General features: G+C 36.7%; 1 protein-coding gene across 13 annotated transcripts in view; it reads right to left on the reverse strand.

Moving 5' to 3' along the window:
* LOC138708728 (mucin-17-like) overlaps positions 1-25,533 on the reverse strand; it is a 462,883-nt gene that overhangs the window by 24,408 nt on the left and 412,942 nt on the right. For 8 of the 13 annotated variants that reach the window (XR_011334760.1, XR_011334761.1, XM_069838843.1 and 5 more), the window contains 7 exons: positions 21,166-21,243; positions 18,614-18,689; positions 17,314-17,409; positions 11,101-15,924; positions 4,955-5,017; positions 4,055-4,114; positions 2,716-2,745 (listed from right to left, as the gene is read on the reverse strand). Coding sequence is in view for 10 of the 13 variants with exons in the window: in XM_069838843.1 (XP_069694944.1) it covers positions 2,716-2,745; positions 4,055-4,114; positions 4,955-5,017; positions 11,101-15,924; positions 17,314-17,409; positions 18,614-18,689; positions 21,166-21,243 (5,227 nt within the window). In the remaining 3 variants the exon portion in view is untranslated. The remainder of the gene's footprint in view (positions 1-2,715; positions 2,746-4,054; positions 4,115-4,954; positions 5,018-11,100; positions 15,925-17,313; positions 17,410-18,613; positions 18,690-21,165; positions 21,244-25,533) is intronic. The other 5 variants (XR_011334762.1, XM_069838844.1, XM_069838848.1 and 2 more) reach the window with 3 other exon arrangements.

Raw genomic sequence — 25,533 nt, forward strand, 5'->3', positions numbered from 1 at the left:
TCTACTTCATTTCCTTACTCTATAACGACATATAAACACTGACTTCATTCTACTGACATGTAGCATACAGAATATACATTATGTATTACAGAATGAAAGAAGACAAATTTATATGGATAAACACAAGAACAAAAACACATGCAACTCGTGTTACAATGGCTGAGACATCGTTTAATACATATGCATTTCAAATTTACTGCGTACTGTACATTCACGTACGAAGTTTTAGTGGATGTTAAGTATTGTACAACAACAAAGCCTAGCACAACCATTGTAAACGTAAGTGGTGGAGATATGATCATTTATTTTAAAATTTTTTTCAAAACAGTATATACAAATTATAACTAATACGATCCATGTGTTTCAAAAGTAATGGAAAGAGTGAGACTTGAAAAGTATAGTTCTGCCCCTCTGGACAGTATCAGTTTCTTAATGAAATTTTAGTGAACTTAATTTTTTTGGTTACTAGAGGAGAAAAATTTGCTCCAGCACCGGGGATGAAACCCGGGTCCTTGGTTCTACATAACAAACACTCTAACCACTGAGCTACGCTGAAGTTCAATCCACTTTACGTTAATTTTTTTATTCTAAAAACTGTTCCGTACATAAAAAATATTGTCAATTTCTTGCTGATGCAAATGAAAATATAAAAACCGCTACTATTTCATAACAAATACACTACTAAACTTTCTAAACAAAGCTTTAAAATCTTCTTCATTTTGAATTCTTGGAATAAAAATAAAACTGTTCATATTCGCCTTGTATTAGTGGTACTAATTATATGAAAATGAAATTACTTTAGAAAGAGCAACTCGAAAGATATGTGTACCTTTTGGTTTTCTATTATACCGTCAAATTTCCGATATAAAATCTATGACTTATATACATCTAACTATAATTCACTTTATGCTCGACCATGCCGAAATGTAGTAATTATACACCTGGTAGCAGCCCTTTAATGGACCTCATTAAAGTACACCTATTCATTAAAGTTCAGGTGTTCCACCAATCAGAAAACACCATTGTAGCAATATGAAAGCACAAGTATCGATTATTCTCGGATATGCAATCGAAAGACAACTAGCGAAACGTCACGGAGGCTGGAAATCCAATACTGCCGCAGAAGGTTATGTTCTGTTACTATAATAATTATCGTTAATTGTAAATAATATTCAAATAAATTCAATTTGTCATCTCGTTTTTCAATGTCTAAATCAATTTCAGGGTTATATCAAGATTAATGTTTATTTTACTCTCTAGATTATATCAAGGTCAATGACATTTGTGTCTCGGAAAAAGTCAATACTTTCGCGTCTGCGCACATCTCACAATTTACGAGATATTGCACAAGGTCAGTTCCGCTCCCCAGTCAGATAAGAATAACATGAATACTTATGAATAATTTTAAGTTAGAAACATGGTCGAGCATAAAAAGTCGTATGAAACTTGCCTATAATGGTAATTAAGACGCTCGTATGAAAATTATGAAACTCGCGCTCGTTTCATAAACATACTCGCGTCTTAATTACTACCATTATAGGTTCGTTGCATAATGTACTATTGTAAGTCAAGTTTTTATTTTATTCTGAAAGTCAAATGTTTAAGTTTCTTATTATCATTATCTTGAAGACAATATCTGGACTGCTAAAATTGCTCGTACACAATATGAACAAAATTTATAACATAACAAGTACTGTACAGATGCTAGATATCTTATTCAACATGATGTTACTCGTCTTATGAAATCAGCTGTATATATTGTTTACACATATATCCTCTTTGAATTATTTAATTAGGCCAACTGTAAGTATGTAATATCAGTGACTTGATTTAGTGTGTACAACAACAAATTCCACAATTTGGGACATCTGGCCGAAATCTACGGCTGACCACTAGGATTCAGAATACAAAGCAGAGGTTAAATGAAAAATACAATATGATTGCGGAGAGAATGCGGAACAATGATAAATTTAAAAATAAAGTACAATTTGATTTCGGAGAAACAGGAGATGAAAATACATTAAAGAGTAATGAAATGAAGGAAAAAAAAATTACATAGTATTATACAAGTGATTGTGTAAAATGGATAATGAATCTCTCAATACCATTAGACAAATTTTGTTAATGTTCTCATTAGAAAATTTAAGAGAAAGGAGAATGGTTTTGGCTAACTTAAATGAAGTTCCCCTAGCGCCAAAAAGAAGTCCTTTCACTTCCCATGTATTAATATTCATTTTGTATCTCTCACTGAAGTGAGGAATACATGGCTTGTAAATAGACTTCTTTTCATCGTTAACGTTATTGGCTTGTTGATCATCCTTCTCAAAACGGACAGTGGGGTCAAGAATGAAGCTTCTTTGACTCTTATCTTGATTGTTGTGGAACATGCTGTCTGCACGGGTATACAACATTTTCAAGTATGGTACGGTATTCAAATCACAGCAGCCATTCTCGAAAATTAAATTGTGAATAGTAGTTAGTTGCTTGAAGTACAATGCCTACCTGTATTATTATAAAGAGACATGTAATAATGTGATTCAGTAATCTTCGTAACTTGTAAGAAAACTTCTAATGAACAAATGATCATACACCTTCACCACTCAAGTCCACAATGGCACACGTCGACTGCTAACAACAGCACGGGGCTACTCTACATCAGCCAAACAGTTACCTGCTACCATTCTTAAAAAGATAATTTTGACTGCAAGGGCTTACAGAAATAGGAGCTGACCAGGTCTAACACATCTGAGTTCATGGCCATGTAACAAGACAGCAACGGAAAGAAATGTAAACAAACACATCACAATGGAAACATGGTTCTAATGATACGACACATCCTCTCAATAGAAATGTCTGAATTCTCAATATGTAAAAGAATATCTCTGTACTTAAGCAAGAAGTTAATAAATGTAACAGTGGCTTTCATGCAAGTTTAACAAAATAACACCCGATTTATCACAGAATAAAATGATCAACATTACATTTCTCCCAACTGAACTGCATATTTCAGATATAATAATTCAAAGTAAGGGGCATATTAAAAAATTTCTTCCCATTCTGCGCAATAGAAAGAATAAAGAGGGAAGTTCAAGAGAGAATAAATTCTTATTGTTGATATATATTCATTAAAAAGCTGAGTCATAGATTTGATTCTATTAACCAATAAATCCTATGAACAAAAAAATCTTTCATATTTTATGTCCTTATTGAAAGAAAATTACGACAGTTGCTCTGAAAGATGTTCATAAATGTCCTAAATAAATGTGAGATCACAGGCAATCTTATCAGTTAGTCTCTAACATTTACATAAATTGTTGTTACGCACAAATTTTAGCCGATGATTCGTTCGAACTCAGCTTGTTTTTAATGGTAACTCCTGTCTACATTGCCATGATGTAGAACTTGAAAATGTTCGTGTGGCATTTGAAATATGCGCCATGTAATTACATTTATTTTCGTAAAATATCACAAATCTGTTAAGAATTAATTAACCATATCACATTACACAGAATAAATACACATTTTATGGATAAATACGATGAAGAGTGAATTGTGAAAAGCTGCAAAGACAGCAATAAAATACGTAACATAAAGGAAAAAAAAGAAAAAGAAAAGAAACTGAAATCAGAGATACACAAGAATGGGTTATAGTAAACAAACAAAGTAACAAAAAACACATGTCCTATACTAGCTTATGATTATAATATTATTAAAAGGGCATACAATCTGCTTAATACTTTCTAATAAACAAAAAAGAATCTCACTGAAAAGTATTCCTGAACTTAAACATTTGAATAAATTTTCCACATTAACAATATTATAATAATCTGGAAAATTATAAGTAAATAGCTCATTTTCACAGTGTTGGCTATAGATAAGCTGATGATACATTTAAGAATTAAAAAGTACTACTCGAAAGATGAAGTATGGAAAAGGAAACTTTTCATATCTGCTACACATACTGTCAGAATATTAAGAACTTTAAGAGCCTTGCTGATATTAAATCTTATAAAGGGAGACAAGGGAAATATATTTTGTAACTATTGTTACATACCTTTTGACACTCTGCTTTTTCCCACTGCAGTCGCTGAAAAACTCGATGTCTTTGTCATAACTGAAAATAATAAAAATAATGTACATTGAAATCTTTCCTACATGCTTTTAAAACAGTTTATTTCCATTAAGTACAGTAAGTAAAACAAACACAATACTATAATTATTCCTACAATACTTCACATATTTTAAGATGTATTGTGCAAATATGTTATATTACTTCAATTTCCTTAGCTTAAATATAAAATTTTTATACAAATTCGAAAAGTGCTCTTAATAATTTTAATTAAGATTTTATGCCATGACTATGCTGGAACAGTGGAACTTTGTTTCTATTATTTCTCATGTATTAAAACTCAAGAAGGAAATGCCTGAAAATGATTCTGAGCAAACCAACCTCTTCTGTAATTGTAGCATAAAGAATTCGAAGTAATCTCACATTTTTGGAGTAACAGATATTATATTTCATGAACATACATTACAGATTAATTGATTCGAAGCTATATACGTAGTACAAACAAAATCATGGCTCATAGATGTCGCTAGTGCTGAGAAGAGTAGACCACTCAGTACATCAAACACTATCCAGAGTGTGCCATAGATGGTGGGTTTACATTACACTCGAAATGAATGATGATGATGATGATGATGATGATGATGATGATGATGATGATGATGATGATGATGATAATGGAGAATTGTTAGGATGCCATAAAAGAACCGGAGTACCTAAAGAAAACCTCTGTGTTGCCTGGTCTACGGGCTAGCCCAACATAACTTATAAATTCAAGATGGATCAACCAGGATTTGAACCCGAGCTCTCTAGCTTATAAGCCCAGCTTTTGAGCCACCATTAAGTGGTAGATACTCATGTGTTGAAACTAAGAGAACTACTGCTCACCTTCAGTATGAGTCACAGTATTGCCATCTGTGGAGGAAGATGACACCTTGGACTCGGAATGTCCTGTGAACAGAACCAAACGAGATTCAGCCTCAAATCTTACAAATAGCACGTCACATACACGCAAAAATATAGTACATTATTAAGTGTAATACAATGTAATGAAATGTAACGAATTTTCAATAGGTGATACACAAAACAAATGTCTACAGCAATGGTGGGAAGATAAATTTGTAAATAATTGATTAAATGGCGATCTTACTCGTGTTAATTATGTAAGCATGTGTGGCTTACAGCTGTTTCGGTGTTACTTGACACCATCCTCAGAGCCTACTAGATCTCGGCGTCATCTCAACTTCGCTGCCTGTTGTGTTGGTGCGTTCGTGTGATGAAGAGTTGTGTCAAATAGTGTGTGTGTTCTGAAATTGATCTGTGTGTTGAGAATTTGATTAGGGTGTGTTTTAGTATGTCTGTATATTTCGTATTGTTCTAGTGTGTTGAGTTTTTGGTTTATGGGTTGTATGTGTAGGATTTTCATATCTGTATTTATGTTATTGTGTATGTGGTTAGCATTAGTTATGTGTTCAGCATATGTAGATGTATTGTGTCCTCTGGTTATTGCTTTAATGTGTTCTTTGTATCGAGTTTGGAATGATCTGCCTGTCTGTCCAATGTAGAAACTGTCGCAACTATTGCATGTGAGTTTGTATACGCCAATAACCAGAGGACACAATACATCTACATATGCCGAACACATAACCAATGCTAACCACACATACAATAACATAAATACAGACATGGAAATCCTACACATACAACCCAAAAACCAAAAACTCAACACACTAGAACAATATGAAATATACAGACACATTAAAACACACCATAATCAAATTCTCAACATACAGATCAATTTCAGAACACACACTATTTGATACAACTCTTCATCACATGAACGCACCCACACAACAGGCAGGGAAGTTGAGATAGCGCCGAAATCTAGTAGGCTCTGAGGATGGTGTCAAGTAATGCCGAAACAGCTGTAAGCTACACATGCTTACACAATTAACACGGGTAAGATCGCCACTTAATCAATTATTTATATTCAAGTGTTAAAAGTAGTGTACGAAAGATTCAACATGATAAATTTGTAGGCTAATTAAATGAATGTATATTCTAAAAGTAAGGGAACCATTTGCTGTTAAGTATTTTGTTATTATCTTTCAGATAAAATGCCTATATTATTATATTGGCTAATGATATTACAAAGCAAAAATTTTAATTAAATGTTAAACCACGTTGAAAATTATCATAATAACCATAGTTATGTTTTTAACACAGTGAGTTTATGTGATGTGTAACTTAAAACTACCGTAACAATTATATTAAATGACATCCATATGAACTACTGTACATACACTGCATATAAATCAATAGCATTCAATAATAAGGGTAAAATACAATCTATATACAAATTATATTACATTGCAAGCACATCTTATTATGTAAGTTTTCAATCATATCTGAACACAAAATAAAAAGCAGAACTACTTTGCATTCTGTTAAATGATGTATACACTTATCACATTACTAACGCCAATAATACAAAAGTTAGGTGGCAAAAATATCCCACAATTTACATACTTAATCATACACAAAAGGTATGATAAACAAAAACCACGTCAAGCAATTCTGCCTAATTAGATATCTGGACGTAAGAATAAAACAGAGCATACTGTACATAGTGACGGGCATTATAGATTTCATCAGTGTACGTATTTGGTTCGTTACCTATTGATTACTTGTAGTGCATCCTATATACTGTGTTCCGCTTAGACGGATCGAGAAATAAATGCTCACTATTTTTAATCTGATGAAGATATCGCTGTGATTTACATCTGACAAAATCCACAAAGTGCAACAATGGTTTTAAAACATCCACATGTTCATGCACTTGTGCACCAATGTTCAACGCGGAAACAAGCCTGCATCCATTCAGTAGAGCTTTCCGTCATTGGGCCGGTCTTCTTCAGCGAGGCGACAGTCACAGAAAATTTGTATCTGAACATTTAGGTTCAACTAATTTAAGAAATGAAATTCTTAAATTAGTTGAACCTAAATGTTTCACATCTGCTGCTTTACTACACAGTACAAATTATGGTCCACGTCTATATAATTCGATAATAAAATTTCATCCAGAATTGACTACTTTAAGCAATGAAATTTTCAGATCCAGAATTAAAAAATTTATATGACAGACTTCCCTGTATTTATATTATGTACCATGTATTGTAAAACAAGTTTATTTCTATCCTAAGTATATTTCTACTATCTTATCTTGGTTACTATATCAACACGACCTGCACTAATTATACTACTAATAATAATTTAATATTAATCCATCAATCTCAACATCGTCTCTTTTTTCACTCAGTTATTACTAGTATTATTATTTACTAATTTTATTATCATCTTTATGTGACCTTTTTTCTTAAGTATTTTGTCTACAAAGTATGTATATCTATGTAACGGAACTGTCCCCGAACACGATCTTTGCTCTTTCGGGGTATTTTAATGTAACTTTTTATTTATATGTTATTATTAAATAAATCTAAATAAAATATTGCAGAACTTTTATTGTTGACCAACTCCCCCCAGAATCGGTTTTTCAGCAACATGGGGCTCCACCCCATTACTATGGAACAGTGCGTGACTTTTGAATGCAAACTTTCCTGATAGGTTGATCGGAAGAGGAGGACCACTTGCCTGGCTACCTAGGTCACCCCCTACTTGACCCCCATTGACTTTTTTTCTATGGCTTTGTGGAGGATGATGTGTAGCAACGTAGTAGAGTTGACACTTTGGAAGAACTTAGGCAATGCATTACAAATGCAGCTGCGCTAGTCACTCCACAAGTGTTACAGAACATTTGGGAAGGAATTGAGTGCCGTTTACATGTCTGCAGGGTAACTCTAAGCACACACATCGAGTTGCGATGACCATTTTCCGAAACTCAGAGAGTTTTTACATCAAGCTATGCAAAAAGTTATGTTGTGAAACCATTATTTACACTTGAAATTAGCACTTATTTCTCGATCCCTCTAAGTGGAACACGATATATAAGAGGTCGTAGTAAATTTTGTGCGAGATCGTGCGTATTTGCTTGGTTTCCGCACAAAACCAATCTGCGGAAAGTCTAAAATTCCACATTCAGTATTCCCAACCTAACACACATAACAATTTCCCTCTTCTTACCGCTTAAGTGACATATTGATTTTACTGCTTCAGGCTTTTAACATATTATTTTTAGAGACGTTCAATATAGTAATAATTATAAATTGGAAACTTACGACTGCAGTTTCACCTAAATTGCAATGTTAATTATTGTTTTTAAATATTTGCAAAAATTAAGTAAACTCTACAACTCCACTAAAGTTACTGTATTCGTGATGCAAGTAACATTAAGGAAGCCGTGAAAAAATCAACAAGATTCCAGACTCATCATAGACTAGGGGAAAAAAAAAGACAGACGTATATCACGGCCTGCTGGAGTATAGTAAACACAGAAAACATTTTAAAGCAACAATGTTGAAGATAGATATTTTTGTTTTACAAATTTGCCGTCATTGAACAGAAACCAAGATGGAGATTTCATTGCAACTAATTAGAAATTCCTCTTTCAGGTATGTAATAAATGATCTTCGCACAAAATAATGTACGATACACAAGCGGTATGTTTTCTTTCAATTCTCGGAAATTAAAAAAGCTCAACTACGTTTCGCTTTTTCAAACTTTTCCTCGAACATGAAAACTTCAACATACCGCTCTTGTAACGCATATTAGTATTGTAGAATAGTGCACGTAGAGTCAAGTATTCTCAACATATTATTATGAAGGACATCCGTGACTTAGCTATGGTTATACTACTATGTTTTTGAAATAAATCTATTCTCTTATGTAATCACATATTAATTTGTTTGTGTGTGTGGGGGGGGGGGGGTAAGTGAATGGCACAAAAAGAAACAAGAAAGAGAAGTACAAACATAAAAAACACGCACACAACCAAGATAGACAGAAAATAATATAAACACGGACAAATATAGAAAACGGGGAAGAAAGAGAGGGAGGGAGTGCATGCACGTGTGTGTGTGTGTGTGAGAGAGAGAGAGAGGTATCAGTGTTGGCCTCTTGTGCTTATGATTAATAAAATATAAAATAGTATGTAACTAAAATCGTTCCAACATGAAAAATAAGATTTTTATTGATTGAATTGTCTATACAAGATCTGAGGTTCACTGGAGTTATGGTTAGCAAATAATTCCCCAAAACACTTTAAATTCAATATCTGAAATTGAAATTACTTTATTTCCATCTATTTAAAATGTGATAAACGTAAATAACTTCTGAGGCTTACTTTTACTGACCATTACAAGCAAATAAACACTACCGGTATGTACAACGTTAGAATTTGGCTAACTTTATGCCACTTACTTATGCTTAAAAATTGCAGCCACAGTGATTTTTATAGATTCTGTAGGCTTACTAAGAAAAACCACCTACATCAATTTAAGGAACAGAGACGAGCTGCACAATTTTAAACTCTATTTTAGAGAAGAATTTACATAATACCCGCAGGGTAATTAGACAGCAAGGTTAAAATCTTGCAATGGATGCAATGTACATTTTTATATTTTGCGAGTAGAACAGTCAGAAGTAATCTACAAAATGTCACTTTCTAATATGCCCGTCACTAATATATTTGCTGTCTGGACACAATTGCCACCACAGCAAATTCTAAACAGTAAAAACTTGGAATTTATGAAAGAAACTGAGCAGGTTTCGCCACCTATTATGGCTACCATTAAAATATCTTCGAAAAACTTGTGAATACGCTGTACGTTATTTGAAATCAATAACTTACTTTCATATGCAATATTATTTAGTATTCAATCAGAGGACATAATTAAGACACATACATACATATGAAGAGTCCACTGCAAGAATGATGGATGTCACTTTCTTGTCGAAAATGAACCAAGACTGTCAATGCATAGCTTAAGACATATAGAATGTACATACAGAGTTATATGGCATTAACACTGATAGTCATTGTCCAGTAATGATTGGAAAATCACAGTTAAGCTTTGAGCGCTAAGCATTTCAAATTTTCAATTGCTTCTCCTGCAAAATGTATTCCAAATGACATCCATCATTCTTGCAGTGGACTCTTCATATACATGTAATGTGTAACTCAGTCTTTCTAAATACGCCTAATATCTGCTCAGTTTCAAACATAAATTCACCAACTACTAATTAGAAAAATAAAAATACAATTTCAGTACCATCTGAGGCTTAGTGTTATACATGATACTATTGCAAAGAAAACTGTATAATAAAATGGTATGCCAATAAAAATAAATCAATATTATTATTATTATTGAGGGAGATGCAAATAGTTAGAACAACCAATCACATGAGCCATTGCTAGTGAATAAATAAAAGGGACCAATCAGGGGTAACACTCCTGCATGACGACAGTTTCTACTAATGTGACAAGCAGAGTACATTCCGTGTAAGTTGGAAAATGCAGCCAGGGTATCAATTCCACACGAGATGGTATTTCCACTCACGGCTCTTGGATCCGTCTCTTGATAGATGTTGCTTCATGCCCAGAGCCTACTATCGGTGTTCATGACGATCTCGAATCTTCGGACCAACCAACATGGACGATCAAAACAGCTGCAGCCGCTGTTAGTGTGCGTGTCGTGAAGAACGGACTCGGAGACATTACAGCAGCACATCCAGTTAGCACGGCAACAAGCGGTTGTACTCATTCGTTTATGCTATTAGACTGCAATTACTTGCAATTAGCCAAAGCAAATGCTTGCAAAAATTAATGATAAAAAATAAATGACTATCAACCGACACTTATAAAAAAACTTCTGTTCAGCATCAGTAGTTCTCATACTCCCACTACAGAAAAAAGTCATACATTAGATTGTGAGTCTTGTCTAGATATAAAATTGCACAAACCGAGTCTACGATGATGTCTACATTTGTTATATTAGTACTCCCAGCGTCACTTTTCTTCAGGCAAGTGAAGAGCAGACTTGTGGAGTCCATGCCAACGAGCAGATGCAGCTACTTACTGCTCTTGTCGTGAGCTGAGAAGTTCTGTGCCAGCTTGGTCCGCACCGTGCTAGAGTCTTCCCAGGCTTGCTGCTTGCGCACAAACTGAGAGGACGCACTACGACTCAAATGGGGAGGAAGAGCTTCTTCGGCCTGCCTCAGCTTCAAGTCAGGCGGTCGTTTTGGTCTCTGTATCACATCTCGTTTTGATGCGCTTCCACTCTTGCTTGATACAGAGGCGTGAAATAAATGTTCAAACGCCTCATCGACATTCTCCAGATTGTCATCCAGAACCAACACTTCACTCGGAAGAGGTACTGCATTGTTTTGGGCTTCTTGAACCTTCATCTTCGCTTCGTGTGGTTTAGGCTTAAGAGCCGTTTTAAGATAAGCTTCTACTTTACGCTGTTTATTCTCTACACTTTCAGGTGACAATGTGGCTTCAAACTGTTTGGGGAATGAAAGGGAATGACTTGATTTGGTTTTAGGTAAAGACGGTGGAACTCGACGGACATTTCCACTGTTACCACTTGGCATTGCCAGTTCAGTTAATGCAAGACTCTGAGGACGTTTGTTTCTTATTCCTTGCTGGCCTGCAGCAAGTTGGTGCCAAGATTCAGACTTTCGTAGAATAAGGGACGGCGATACAGAAGGAGGAGTATTATGTGGAGAGAGGGATGTGTTCTTGCCTGAATTCTCAGTTCCTGAAACATCGTGTAATGAACTGGAGCGTGGAGCATTTGGAAACAGTTTTGCCAAGTTCTGTACCTTGTTGCCATTACTGTACACTGGGATCTGTAATCGAGTTGTCAGCACCGACTCCCCACTTTCCTGCAGTTCTTCTGTACTCGTCGCAGTGATGAGAGATTCGGTTGAGGCAGGACGCACTCGAGTTGAAGTTAAAGGATTGCGACTGTGTTCTTGATTTAGACCGGGAACACTGCCGGTAGCACCAAGCTTCCCTAACCCCCTTCCAGGACCGCTGAGATGTGGGTAACCAGCGTTCTGATGCACAGGACTCCTCCCCATTGCTTTCCTCTGTAGTTCATTCTGATATGCCCTGAACTGATCATCACTCATCATTGCTGAAATGTCCGGTTCACTATAATGTCGAATTATGGAACTATTGGGGGATTTTGAGTCTCTGTGTGTTGGTTTCGAAAATAAATGCTGCTGTTGCAACTCTTGAGCATCTTGTCTTAATCTGTCTATGGTGGGGGACTTGGACGACTGTAGTACTGGATTTTGCTTGTATCTTTGTATATCTTCATTCTCTATGGGCCTTAAAGTAGTGCCAGAAGATTTACTACTTGTTTGGGTGGGTATGTTTTGCATAATTCTACTATTTTCACCCTTGTCATTTGCGGATGAGAATTTTGTGAGAACTGAACTGAGGTTCTTAGCTGCAGAACTTCGTCCGTTGCCTTCTTCATCCATCTCATCATATCGATGTCGTGTCTTCTTGGTCACAGTGACAGCCTGGTGAGATGTGGGGCCCGCCATGACACGGGACACAGCTGTGAACACTTCCGGCGAGGGAAGTGAGGCGTCGGGTGACTCTGGAACATCTGACTCTGACTGCCGCACGTGTGTAGATTCACTTGGGTTATGCACCTGCGGCACAGAACCTGGATATACTGCAGACGTAGATGTCACACTTCCACTGTACAGCTGAGCGGCAGGGCTTGCACTCTGGTATTCGTCATAGTCTTGAGTACCATAATCTATTTCAGTGGTGTAACTCTTTGTACTGTACTGAGGTACTGCGCCACTACCCACGTTTTGTTCAAAATCAATATTATCTTCATATTTCTGCTCATTGTACGAACTGCCAACTCCTTGCTCTTGAGGATAATGCTGCTGAATGTAGTTCTGATTGTCATAATTCTGGATGAGGTGTGGAGCAGTTAGCATGGGTGGCGATGGAATGGGAGGAGGCTGTTTCGGGATGTTTAGACCTGAAAATTGATTGCCTTTCTCTTGGTATCGCCCGTGTACAGAGCCAGGAGTGTGTGACGGTGGTACATAACTTCTGGGAGGAGGGACAGGAGCGTTCTGTTTAACAAACACACTTAAGTTTCCTGGAACGGCAATTTTCTCTTGACTGCGACTTCGAGGCAACGAAGGTGGAACAGGCTGAGGTGATGTTTCCCTAGAGAGGTTCTCGAACTTGGCTACAGCGGTGTTCAACACGCGATGTTCTTGCTGCGTACTGTCTCTAGTCCACGGCAAAGTAGGGCTCAACGGTGAGAGCACTTCCTGCTTTGCATGCTGACTGTATGGAGTGAAACCAAGCCTCTGTTTATTTGGCTGAGGCACGATGGGTTTGGGGGCTATATGGCTTGCAGCTGTTGATGGAGTGGCAGTAAACTTCTGAGTTGCCAATTGTTTGACAGTTCCACTTGCAGAAGGTGTTGCCCAAGGCTGATTTACCGCTTCCATGGAAGTATTTGTTTTCTGTTTCTTCTCAATAGGCCGAAAAGCTGACATGGGAGCATGAGAGAATTTATTGATGTTCACAGGAGCGTGAATGGTGGCAGGGGACTGCGGCGGTGTGAACAATTGCTTCTTTGACAGTACGGTTCCAGGTGCCCCTCTCGTGGCAGCTGCCACTGTCAGTGATCCAACCACTACAGCATCATCTGGAACAGAATTTCTTTCAGTCCACGGAAGTTTGCTTTGCTGATCCTGCTGCTGCTCCTGTTCCTTCTGTTCAAACAGCTTCCGTAGGAAGATACTTCCCTGTCGAGTAAGTTTCGGACCATTTGCTGCAGCACTCTTTCCAGTCTTCATGACAGTGACCGAATCATCAGCCGACTGCCAAAACATCCTAGCGGCTGCTGGACCAGATGAAACTAATCTCTTTCCTCTGCCAGGTTCATCTCCACCTCTCCCTGCAGATGTTTCAAATGCTGTTTTAATATTTGTGAATCTATTGCTCCAATGATGACCACCGCGAGCAGATGGATTGTAGCTAACTATTTTGGACGAGTCCTCTTCTCCCCGCCAAATACTCCCCTTACCACTACTGTGTTGCTGAAGGAAAGCTAGGAATTTGCGGTCGCTTTCTGTCTTAGGTTGAAATGAAGGTGGTGGGATCTTGTCTCCCGCTGACTTATTTCCACTGCCAACTCTGATTGGACCACGCAATGCAAGGTAAGCAGCTCGGTGTTGATCATTTGATATCCCTGTGCCAGGTTTTGACTCCCTCTCTCCTTCATATTCTTCACCAGAAGAATAATCCGTTTCTTCTTCAATTTCATAGAAGTTAAGTGGCTTTGGAATGTCAATTGTATTAGCACGTTTCATCTTCACTTTGCGATCAGGGCGTCCGTGTGCTTTATTGACAGTTGTTTTTGTGTCTTCAGTAGCCATCTGAAGTAGTCTTTGTGCTGATGAGACATTAGTAGAACTACTCACATTGCTTGTATCAGCTTCTGGCTGCTCTACAACATTTGTTACTGGATTAAGAATTCTACTGTCAGTGTTCTGGAGATCTTGACAGTTTGGATTCTGATACGAATTATAATTAACATTAGTTGGATTCCATTGCTCGTTGACGTTACTCCAATTACTTTTGTTCGATTCTTGCACCTGTCTCAATTCATTCCCCCCTACAAACACTTCATCCTTTTCTAAACGTTTACTGTTATCATTAGGGTTATTATGCCATGATTTAACTTCTTCAGTTTTCAATGGAGCATGTTGCCTGGAATTGTAGCTATTCATTATTCCTAACTGCATACTGTTTACTGCAGCTGCATCTATTTTAGAAGAATTATTCTGCCTATCATCTTCATTCTTGAGATAATTATTGTTAATATACTGTGTTTGGTGCTTTGAACTATTGGCTTCTGTTGTATTGCTATTAATGGCTTGTACAACAGTGGTGTTCCCTTCCTCTTCTTCAGTGTGACCGTCTTCATCCTCACTAGAAGCATCGTTTTCGCTATCACCTTCATCTTCACTGTCGTATGCCTGATTTTTAGATTTATTATGACTTTGAGTATTTCCTTTTTGTCGCTTCTCCTCTTCAAGTGACAGTTGTTTATTAATGGCTGCTTTGTGAACAGCAATTTGAACAGACTGAGCTGGTGTGAATAGTAAGACACTCGGATCATAATCTTTGCTACCACTGTCCAAGGAAATAGAGTGTGAAATAGTTCTGTGTGCAGCCTGATCAGGTAAACTATTTTTATGAGGAGAATGTGCCAAGTTTTCACTGTTGCTACCACTATCCAATGAAACCGAATGTGCTACTGGCTTATGCTGTGTATCAATTTGTGATGGTCCATTAGCCGCTGGATTATTATTCATGTTTGACATATTCAATGTAGGTTTCTGAGCAATTCTACCAGAGATGGATGTTCCACTGTCAGATCTCGGTGTTGATGTTTTGGAATTTGATGTACTACTTCTGGCTGAAGTTTGAGATGCTGATCTATGCTGAAGTCTTTCTGCAACAGAAGGCCCACTGTTCGATCGTTGGGGAGTTGACACAACTGAATTTGAACTACTTCCCAGTGACGATGTGTGAGACACTGGCTTGTGGGCTATTTTCTCACCCACAGAAGTTCCGCTGTCAGATCTCTGTGGCGTCGATGCTTTGGAGCTCGAGCTGCTGTCCAAAGACGAGGCTTTCGACACGGGTTTATGGAAGATCTTTTCAGGAACTGAAGTGCCGCTATCAGATCTCAAAGGAGTAGATGCTTTGGAGCTAGCAGTGCTACTGTTGCTGCCACTACCACTGGCAGATGATGAGTGTGATAAGGCTCTTGGAATATATTGTTCAGTACCTGCAGAAGTGTCAGTTCTTTGTGCTGGTGTGCTTGAAGTGTTGTCCGCTGGAACAGATTTAGGAACAGGTCTTATCCCCTCCTGTCCAATTTTCCCAGGTCTATACTCCCTGTGCACAGCTGTCAAAAGCTGCAGGTTAGCATGTTCATTAGGAGGAGTTTCATTTTCATTTGAGTTAGATAAATTGTGATTCACCACCTGTTTATAGTTATCACCTGTTTTCACTGGAACTTGAGAATATTGCTTAATATTACTTACAGCCGTAAAATCAGGTTTTATCTCGGAATTAACATCTTTCAGTACTTTAATGTTAGTAATATCGTTATTTACACTGGAGCTATTACTCAGAGAAGCTGACAACTCCAAGGGTTTACGTATACTTTTACTACTTGCATTAGCTACGTCATACTGATTATGTACATTATTTTTGTTAATGTCTATATCACCACAACTATTTCTTCGATTTTCAGTTTGATAATGTGCTGAAGGATCACCATTATGCAATTGCGAAAGAAAGAAAAATGGTTTTGCAGTAGCATTTCCTTTAAAAATGGAACCTGACAGAGAATGTCTTGGAGTAAAATGGACAGGACGGAATGCACGCATTGCGGGGGACAAAGTGGACGATGTCACTATCCTATCTTCAGGTAAAGCCAAGTCTCCTGCAGAACTCTGCTTCACTACTTCGTATGGAGTGTCTGCAGACGACTTGGCATTTCCCTCTGTACCTGTAGCACTACTCAAATCACCATTTAATCCAAGTCCCGAGGTTGACAGTAATTTCTCTTTCGTTGCATTTTCTTCGATAAGTCTTCTTGCATCAGCCAGTTCCTCCCTGGTCACTGCAACCGTGTGCCTGTTCTGTCGCATTGTTCTCTTGTTCACGAACCTCTGCGCTTGTTTCGGAGGATGAAGCTTCAATTCGGGACTGTCAGTCTTTGTCTCTTTCTCAGGAATTTCTTTATTCTGCCATGGCGGAGCGGGCAAGCGGAGCGATGTCTGAAGACGGGTCACCAGTTGTAGAAGAGATTCCCTCCTTGCAGGATCCAGCAGTTCTCCTTGACCTTCTCCAGTGCTACCCAACTGCAACGACGCTTGTAGACGCGACAAAGCATTCTGAACTTCCATAAGGAGGTTTGGACCAAGAGGTTCTGTTGAAGCCGAAGCCGACTTTACCTTTTCCGCAGATGTGTCGCATCCTTGCTGACGATGGAGTTCAATGGAATCTCTGAGTCCCACGGCCAGGAGTTTGAGGTCTTCTCCAGACTCGGTGCCGGAGTTATCAACTCTGCCGCCTTGTCCCTCCTCAAAAGAGCTCTGACTCGCGTAAGAGCTTAGAGGAGGGACAAGTGGAGGAGCAGAACCTGCAGACTTCTTTTCAAGCAAAAGTGAAGAGCGCAATTTTTCCACTAGCAAAGGCAGAAGCAGAGACTCACCCTCCTCTATGCTGTGTCGGAGAATCTGACCGGAGTCTTCCTGTTCGCGTGCAACTTCCTCGTCAGCCAATGCAGCAGCCACTACTCCCGCACAAGCTGTCAACAAAAACAGCAGCCTTTAGTATGGGATTCCTAAATGCTCCAGACCAAACATCTGATGAACAATACATATCTATTCACCTGTCGTGAAGTAGACACTAAATTATTCGCTCATTCTTGGACACTTTAAGGGGAGATGACGATATTTTTTGGTGAAAAATAAGTAAATTAAAAAAAAAATCTTTAGAATACTCTGTGATATGTGTGGAATGCACTGCATAACATTTTGTGGACATTTGTGCCCTTATCAGATGTTGAGACGCCATTTTTAAACTTCCTGCGCTATGGATTTTTAAATCACACGACCCCTTTATCGTTGTTTTCGGTAACTTCATTTTTTGCTACATTGCCAGATAAAAATGGATATAATTTCTGAAATATTAAAGATACATGCATGAAACTTAAAACACACATTCTTTAGACTATTAGGAAACTTTTCTCTGTAACAGAATTTTGCTAATAGATTTCATTTTTAAAATATGTCCGATTGTTTGCGAAAAAGGAAATAAAAAAAGTGTTATTAAATTTTAATAGTCTATTTTACAAACGTAGGGACTAATATCAAAATTCTGTTACAGACAGTTTGTAGAGCATGCTTTTGCAAGTACATTGCAAAAAATTGTTTGAATCTATATTTAAAAATGGTTTAGATATATCGGTTTTAGTAAAATCCTGCATTGGGTATATATATATATATATATATATATATATATATATATATATATATATATATATATATATATATATATATATATTCAAATTTGGGCCCCCCAAATAATTTTTTTCAAAATATTTATATTTTGTTGAGTTACTATAGCTATGAACTCTCTACATACAAAAAATTGATATTTTACACCAAATAGGAAAAAAGTTTTAAAAAATACCATCCTCTCCCCTTAAAAATAAATGATTTCGTTTCATAACTAATTCTAAATAAATCTTACAACTATTCTTCTGGAAGCATATTTTCACACAGAAATACGTTTTGTTCTTTTTATTTTGTATTTCATAATTTTAATAAGAATTTAATCAAAGACAAACACAAGCACGTCTCCAAAACTTTACTTGCATCTACCGTACACATTTTGAGTACAGTTCTATGTAGGCTATTGCAGTAATTTATTTCTGTGAAGTCACTATTAAAAAATTCCTTAATGAGAAAAGTTGTAGTATCAGGTTGTGAAGACATGGCAATGCTTACCTTTCTGCTCTGCCATAACAACTCGCAGCCTCGCTCTTATATGGCGCCTTCCTTCGTAATCGGAGCAGTTGTCCAACTGCAATATTGTGCAACGTACATTTAAAACATTGAAATGCAAATTACTGTCATTACTACCCTACTGTACCCTTGCAGTATTATCCTCAATTATAGTAATCATGCAGAATGTCACCAAGTTAAAAATATGTATTTTGTTATTAATTTAAAACTTGCATCGGTTAATACAAAACAAAGTGTACTTCTTCCTACAATAAATGAATCGCTTCATAAAGAAAGGGCTTCAGTCCAGTTTAGCTGAGTTGTGGGAAATGAAGAAAAACTGTCTGGACCGATGCCCTTCCTTTACAAAACGCTCACATTCCGAACACAATATCACGATGAAAGAAATGTTGGACTGGTTGCTTTTTATGATAAAATGATGTGTTGAACATTCAAGATAGGAAATTCAATGTTAACTCAATTTCGAAAAAAAATGTGACTGATACCCTTCCTTTATAAAGCGATTCAAATAGTTTCTTTCTCATTTTTGATGGACCCATATTATAACAGAACTCAAAAAGAGATTGCCCTTATATCAAAGTTTTCAGATAATAATACTGCAAAAATAAAGACTTTTGTTTAAAACTTCGCTAAAAGTCAAAGTTTTTAATCCATCATTCAAGAAATTACTACCTTTTCAACATTCTAAGAATCATTAATATTATATATACATAATAAGACCTTTCTATAGTTTTTAATATACTACTATCAGATGCAGTTGGAACATAGCTACAGAAATAATGTAACAAGAGAAAATACTTTAAACACAGTCACAAGACAGAAGAAATCGAAGACAAAGTATGTACAGTTAGTACACGGATTTAACAGTTTTATTTAACTCAAAACACTATTTAAAACACAGATTTTTTTTCTTGCCCTGAAGTCGAAACAACTGCTTAAGCTTATAGCAGTGAATGATGGTGATTTTAGTGGTAAAGATGCAGTTCAAGTTAAAATATATTATATTTAGATACAGTGCTTGGAAAAGAAATAATGTATATGGTTTTGTCTCCTGTCATAATTTATTATAACACAGTTGGAATCCTGACATGCAATTCTCAACTCATCAATTATAGAAAGTTTATAAAAATTTAAATGCAGGAAACTCGGGTTCAAGTCCCGGTGCCAGAGAGAAATGTTCTCCATTCTACCGATTCTTTACCATATGGAGACATAGAACCACTGCACTGAAACTCCATATTTACTTCAGTACATCATAGTAAATTAAATGTTTAAGATTCGAGAGAGGAAAAAAAAAAAAAAAAGTCAGATATTGGAACACAAAGGTATCATTAAGTTTTAATAATTCAATAAAAATGTCAGTCACGAAAACCAAACCTTCCTTCAAAACATCGAATATTACCGAATGTTACAAGGAAAGAGTGATATATGATAGTACACTTCATTAACATCTACCAAAAATCTGGTATAAAATTCTACAGAACAAAGTTTTTTAAAATGAAGAGAAGTATTTTCAATTTTTATTTCAACAAAATACTGTTTCATAACTATCTTCCGTGAAATGAATACCGACTTCTAGATAGTGGTAAAAAAACAATGCTTCTCTCTACAATATTCTCCAATAGAAAAACGGACTGCTTAAAGAATGAAGAAAATCCAATATAATTTGTCTCTCGAGTTTAAAACATGACAACAATATAACTATTCGTTTGTTTTACAGATAAAACAAGACAACATATGACAAGTTCAACTACACATGCAGAAAATGGAATAGGTTATATTTATTAATTTTTCGTTATAACAAGATTTTTTTAAACATATTGTATTGCCACAAATCAAAACCTGGATGTTATATTATCAGTGGACAATGAATTAAAAGTTTTTAAAATTTATTATAAACATGCATGAGAACAGTTACCGTCCACTTTCGAAAACTGACCTGGTACTAAGAGTTGGAATTCGCAATACTCTATGTCTATATCACCTGCCTCGTTTGAAAATGCGTTTCATACAGACGACATACATGTATACGTACTTTGAGATGAGTTGGTGTCACAAGTTGGGAAACCTCTGGTCTCTTCTATTAATAGTTTCTCTCATGTGTGTTATGATCTGTTCATTAGATCTGCTGATTAGAATTAATTTAAGTGCAATCAAAGACATTATCAGCGCATTGTCCACTGAACATCTGGAACATCGATTTGCCAGTCCAAGGATCTATGATCAAATCTCGTTAAGTAACAGGTATGGTATAGTGGTGATGCAGATCCCACCACCATTATTCCATAAATCAACTTTATCACTGATACAGAAAGCCATAGGCCATGGTGAATCTATGACACTGCATTTCATAACTAAGAGACAAATTGTAAGGGATTCCTATACATGTAATTCTTTGGCTATTGTAAAATTATCGTGATGGTGATAGTGGCGAAATGGTGGTGCTGGACATGGTAGTGAAGAAGATTATAGTGGTGGTGTTGAAAAAATGACGATGATGAATTCATTAATTATTCAGTGGCATTCATTCTCACCAATTGACGCAGTAATCTCTCGTCCCAGATTTCCTCAAGGTCTTGCTCCAAGTCTTTTCCGTTAGTTGTTGAGGTCGTCTGTAAAAGAACAAAATATATACATAAATAATAGCAAAACAGATATCCAAAGCAGCTATTCTATCAATAGTCTCTAAACACACACCTTCATCTCAAACAGCAGAAATAACTAAAATGCTCTCTCAATTAATATCACTCAATAAAAGAATTCTATTCCAATGGATACCATCCCATTGTGGAATCCTGGGAAACGAGAATGCGGATGCTTTAGCAAAGAAGGGCAGCACTGCTACTTACAGACCTGTTACTAAATCTACGTATTACTCTGTGAAAAGATTTATTAAATCTACATACTTAGACTTCAACAAACAAAATTTGTTAACACAATCTCAAGGGAAAGAATGGAACTCTCTGCATCATTATCCACAGTTGATTCCCGATTTACCACGAAAATCGTCTGTAGCTGCATTTAGATTGGCAACTTTGTTTGGCCAAACACCTGTATAGAATTGGAATATGTCAGTCCCCTAACTGCCCATTGTGCAACTCAAACCAAGAAATGGATTCGGAACACCTCAAAATCTGTGCTTCAGTGGCTGACCATGATAATATCTTTGAAAAATATTGGAGTGCAAGAGGTCGAATGACTTTATTGTCAAATGCCTGGCATTAGAAAACAACAACAACAAGATATCATGTCATTATCTGGTTCTAAATCATAAACAATACGTTGTATCTGTTCAAATCAAATACGTATTCTTTACACTTTAATAACCATTTTTGTACAGAGTGTGGAAACAAACCAGTATGAGCTGAGATCTCCAATTACCATTCTGAAAAGCATGTAGGTGTCTATACGAGATTCACGCATAATTTCAAACTTAGCACATACTAGTATACTGTACGAATACATACCATGTGCAGAAAGTCCAGTTCGAAAAACTATGCTCAGGATAATTTATCAAATTTGGTCTGAAGTTCTATCTTTTCAAAGGATAATTTTGATTTCTGCGGATTCCATTTTCTTCCTTTTACTTTCCATTTGAACGAAATGGTCAAAGGTACTGTGATTCTGTCAAATATCGATTCCGGAGTTTTTGCAGAGATACATATTTTCAGCTGCACTAATAGCTACCGAGAGAGAGAGAGGGAGAGATGTTGACCATGCCATCTACATACAGCGATGTATATATGAGCCATTTCATCCGAAAATGATGCACATAATATATAATTTTTAGTGAAAAATGAATAGGTGTTTATGTGAAATCAAAAACACAAAATGACGATGAGCTCGCATTTTGTTTCTTGAATAAGATGCAAGAGCGCCCACAGGGGGTAGCCAGTGGTAACAATTGCTACCTTAAGATTTTTTACGCATTTTTTTTTATTTTTCTCTACATATCCGATAGAAGTTTTCTCACACCCTCGGTAAACAATTCAACAAAAGCGAGTGCTTTAAACTATGAATAGGTGTGCAGGGTAATTCAGATTTCACAACTGGCTATTTTTCATGTTCAATTTTCTCTCTCTTCCATCCATTTCTTCTAATTTTCTAATCATCTTGCTACCACTGAGATTGGATCCTGTGGGCGCCCTTGATAAGACGATGAAGCAATGGAATAAGGAGCGCACTATTTCCGCAAATCCTTATGTTTCACAGAAATTAATTATTGCATGCAAAATTATTTCCACTTTTCACCTTTTCACTGAGAATATTCCAAGTCCAAAGAGCCTCTAGGTCAAGCGAATTAGCGACTACCTTCAGTGAAAAGGGCCTTATTGTCTACAGGCAGTAGTAGAATTAGGATCCCCTTCGATAAAACGCATTTGTTAAAAGTAGGTACAGTAACCGAAAAGTTTAACATTCATGTCACTTTGAAATGTCTATTTTCCTAAGTAGAAAGATAATATTAGAAATTATTACAACATTCAGAGAGTACCTATGCAGGCGGATCCCTATTCCGTCGGCTTAATGACCATAGTGCAGAGCGTCCATTCCAAAGAAGCTAAGCGGTAAGGGATGGAGTGGATCAGTCTGTGTCCGTACGATCACTCACTGCCAGCCAACAGATTTTGTTGGTAGAGATAGGCGTGGGACCAGTCATCATAGGAACTAGATCTATTTGTGAAAAATACCATTACAAAGAATATACCGTGGCGTCGCACTCTGGTTCGAGTCTAATGGGGGAAGAAATTTTCTCATGAAATTTCGACCAGTGTGTGGGACCAGTACCCACCCAGCATATAGTGATGCACTTGGGGAGCTATGATAGATAGCGAAATCCGGTTTATAAAAATCAGCTATAATGGTTGGGGGGATCATCGTGCTAACCACATGATACCTCCATTCTGGTTGCATGATCGTCCACCTCTCTCTTTTGGCGACATGTGGATGTGAAGCTAGCGGCCGGCTGGTCGGTCTGGGCCCTTAAAGGGTTATAGTGCCATGGATTATTATTATTAGGGCCTATTATTATTATTATTATTATTATTATTATTATTATTATTATTATTATTATTATTATATATGAAAACACACATGCACACACAGACGAACTTGAATAATTCGAAATTGAAGGTACCATTAAAAATGGAATTGTCCAAGATTTCAAGTTAGACAAGTTCCAGTTGCCAGAGGCATTTTGATTTAAATATACCGGTACCAACGTTTTTCGAGAGATAGTCCAACCAACCAACTACAATTTTGGAACCCCAATGGGAATCTCACCTGCAACCTCTTGTATAAAAATCAATGCAATACGGTAAGAACAAAATTATTTATTCAAGATTTTGTACATCACTTTCAGAATACAAGACTCTCAAAGTTTGATACTTTTGTTTGTTTTAGCATTTAATCTTTTATTTTTGTTGTTGTTTAGTCAACTGTCCGAAAACAGGTTTGAACCGCACAAGTGATACCAAGATGGCACCACATATGAGGCAACTAGGCCAAGAGATAATGAGGTAATGTGGCCAGTTTCTTTTCCCCTTCATTGCATACATCTATACCTGATAAGGTTATCTTGTCTCAGTAGCAATAAAACCAAGTCCCTTCAAATGAGGGTGGAGATTATAGGAGGGTTGTAAATTTTCAGGATTCCTTTCAAAACCTTGTTATTGTACAGGCTACCGGAACTCAGCTTCTTGAAAGACAAGCTCAGTGACGGAACTACACAGTACGAAGAGAGATATTTTGTAATTTTATTTTGCGCTACAGAATGTATCAACTAGTCCCTTCCGCCACTGGATGGATGGACGGCATCGCTCCAGTGGCGTATACGTTAAAGGGTTTGGGCTACCGCTGACCCTATTATTACACAAAATATATCTAACAATTACTTTAATTTTTAATTACTATGATTAAACTAATAATACAAAATTATTACATTATGTTATATTATAAACTTTTTCTTTTGTAATTTCCTTGGGCTACCACCGGTAGCCCGCAAAATACGCCCCTGCATCGCTCCACTCCCCCATCGTCATAACAACACAGACGAAGTAAGACATATCTCTTTTCTCTCTCTCTTGTCACAGTGAGACAAGATACATCACACAGACTTTAGCTACGTGTTACACAGTCTATACAAGTAATTACGGGCAGATAGACAAGTGTGTCAATGCACACACACGAGCACATACACACATAGACTAAAATACGCGCATGCAAATACACATAAACATAAACAGAAATACACAACATACACGTGCACAAGTACACAAACATAAGGAGATAGACGAACGATATCTTAAGAATAAATTGTTTCCTTTCTTTTCTTTTAGTTTGATTTTTGACAAGCTTGATCAAGCAAGATGTAAGAGTACGTCGAGTATGAAATGCATAAAGTACTTTTTGAAGGTTGAAGTCAGTCTACTAACTACCTGAGTAACGCTACTAAAAAGTAATTATTTTATGCAATTAAATTATTACAATTTTTTTAAATATATAAATCAATCGAAACTGTCTTACACAATAAACATGTATAACTAAGTAGAGAAATCGTAAACATCCGTCAACTGTCCTTGATTTGAGACACAATAAGAATTACATTTTTCATTATGCCATTCACGCACATATTATACGGCGATGAGTTTGACTAGAGAGCAAACAAGAGAATTCTGCTCCGGCAATTTTATTCTTCCCTATCTCATTATCTCCTGGGTTAGTTGCCTCATGAGTGATGCATTACTGGTGTTAAAGTCCCGTCGCTCTAATTTCCGGCAGCCAATCACGTTGCAGGTCGGCTACATTTAAACGTGTGCGTCTTCTGATTCGCTGATGAAGACGTCATGAATTTCCTAAGGCTGGATAAATACTTAATATAATCGCCCGCCATTTTGGCTCTTTAG

Source organism: Periplaneta americana, chromosome 11 (genome assembly GCF_040183065.1).
Source record: "Periplaneta americana isolate PAMFEO1 chromosome 11, P.americana_PAMFEO1_priV1, whole genome shotgun sequence".
NCBI lineage: Eukaryota > Metazoa > Arthropoda > Insecta > Blattodea > Blattidae > Periplaneta > Periplaneta americana.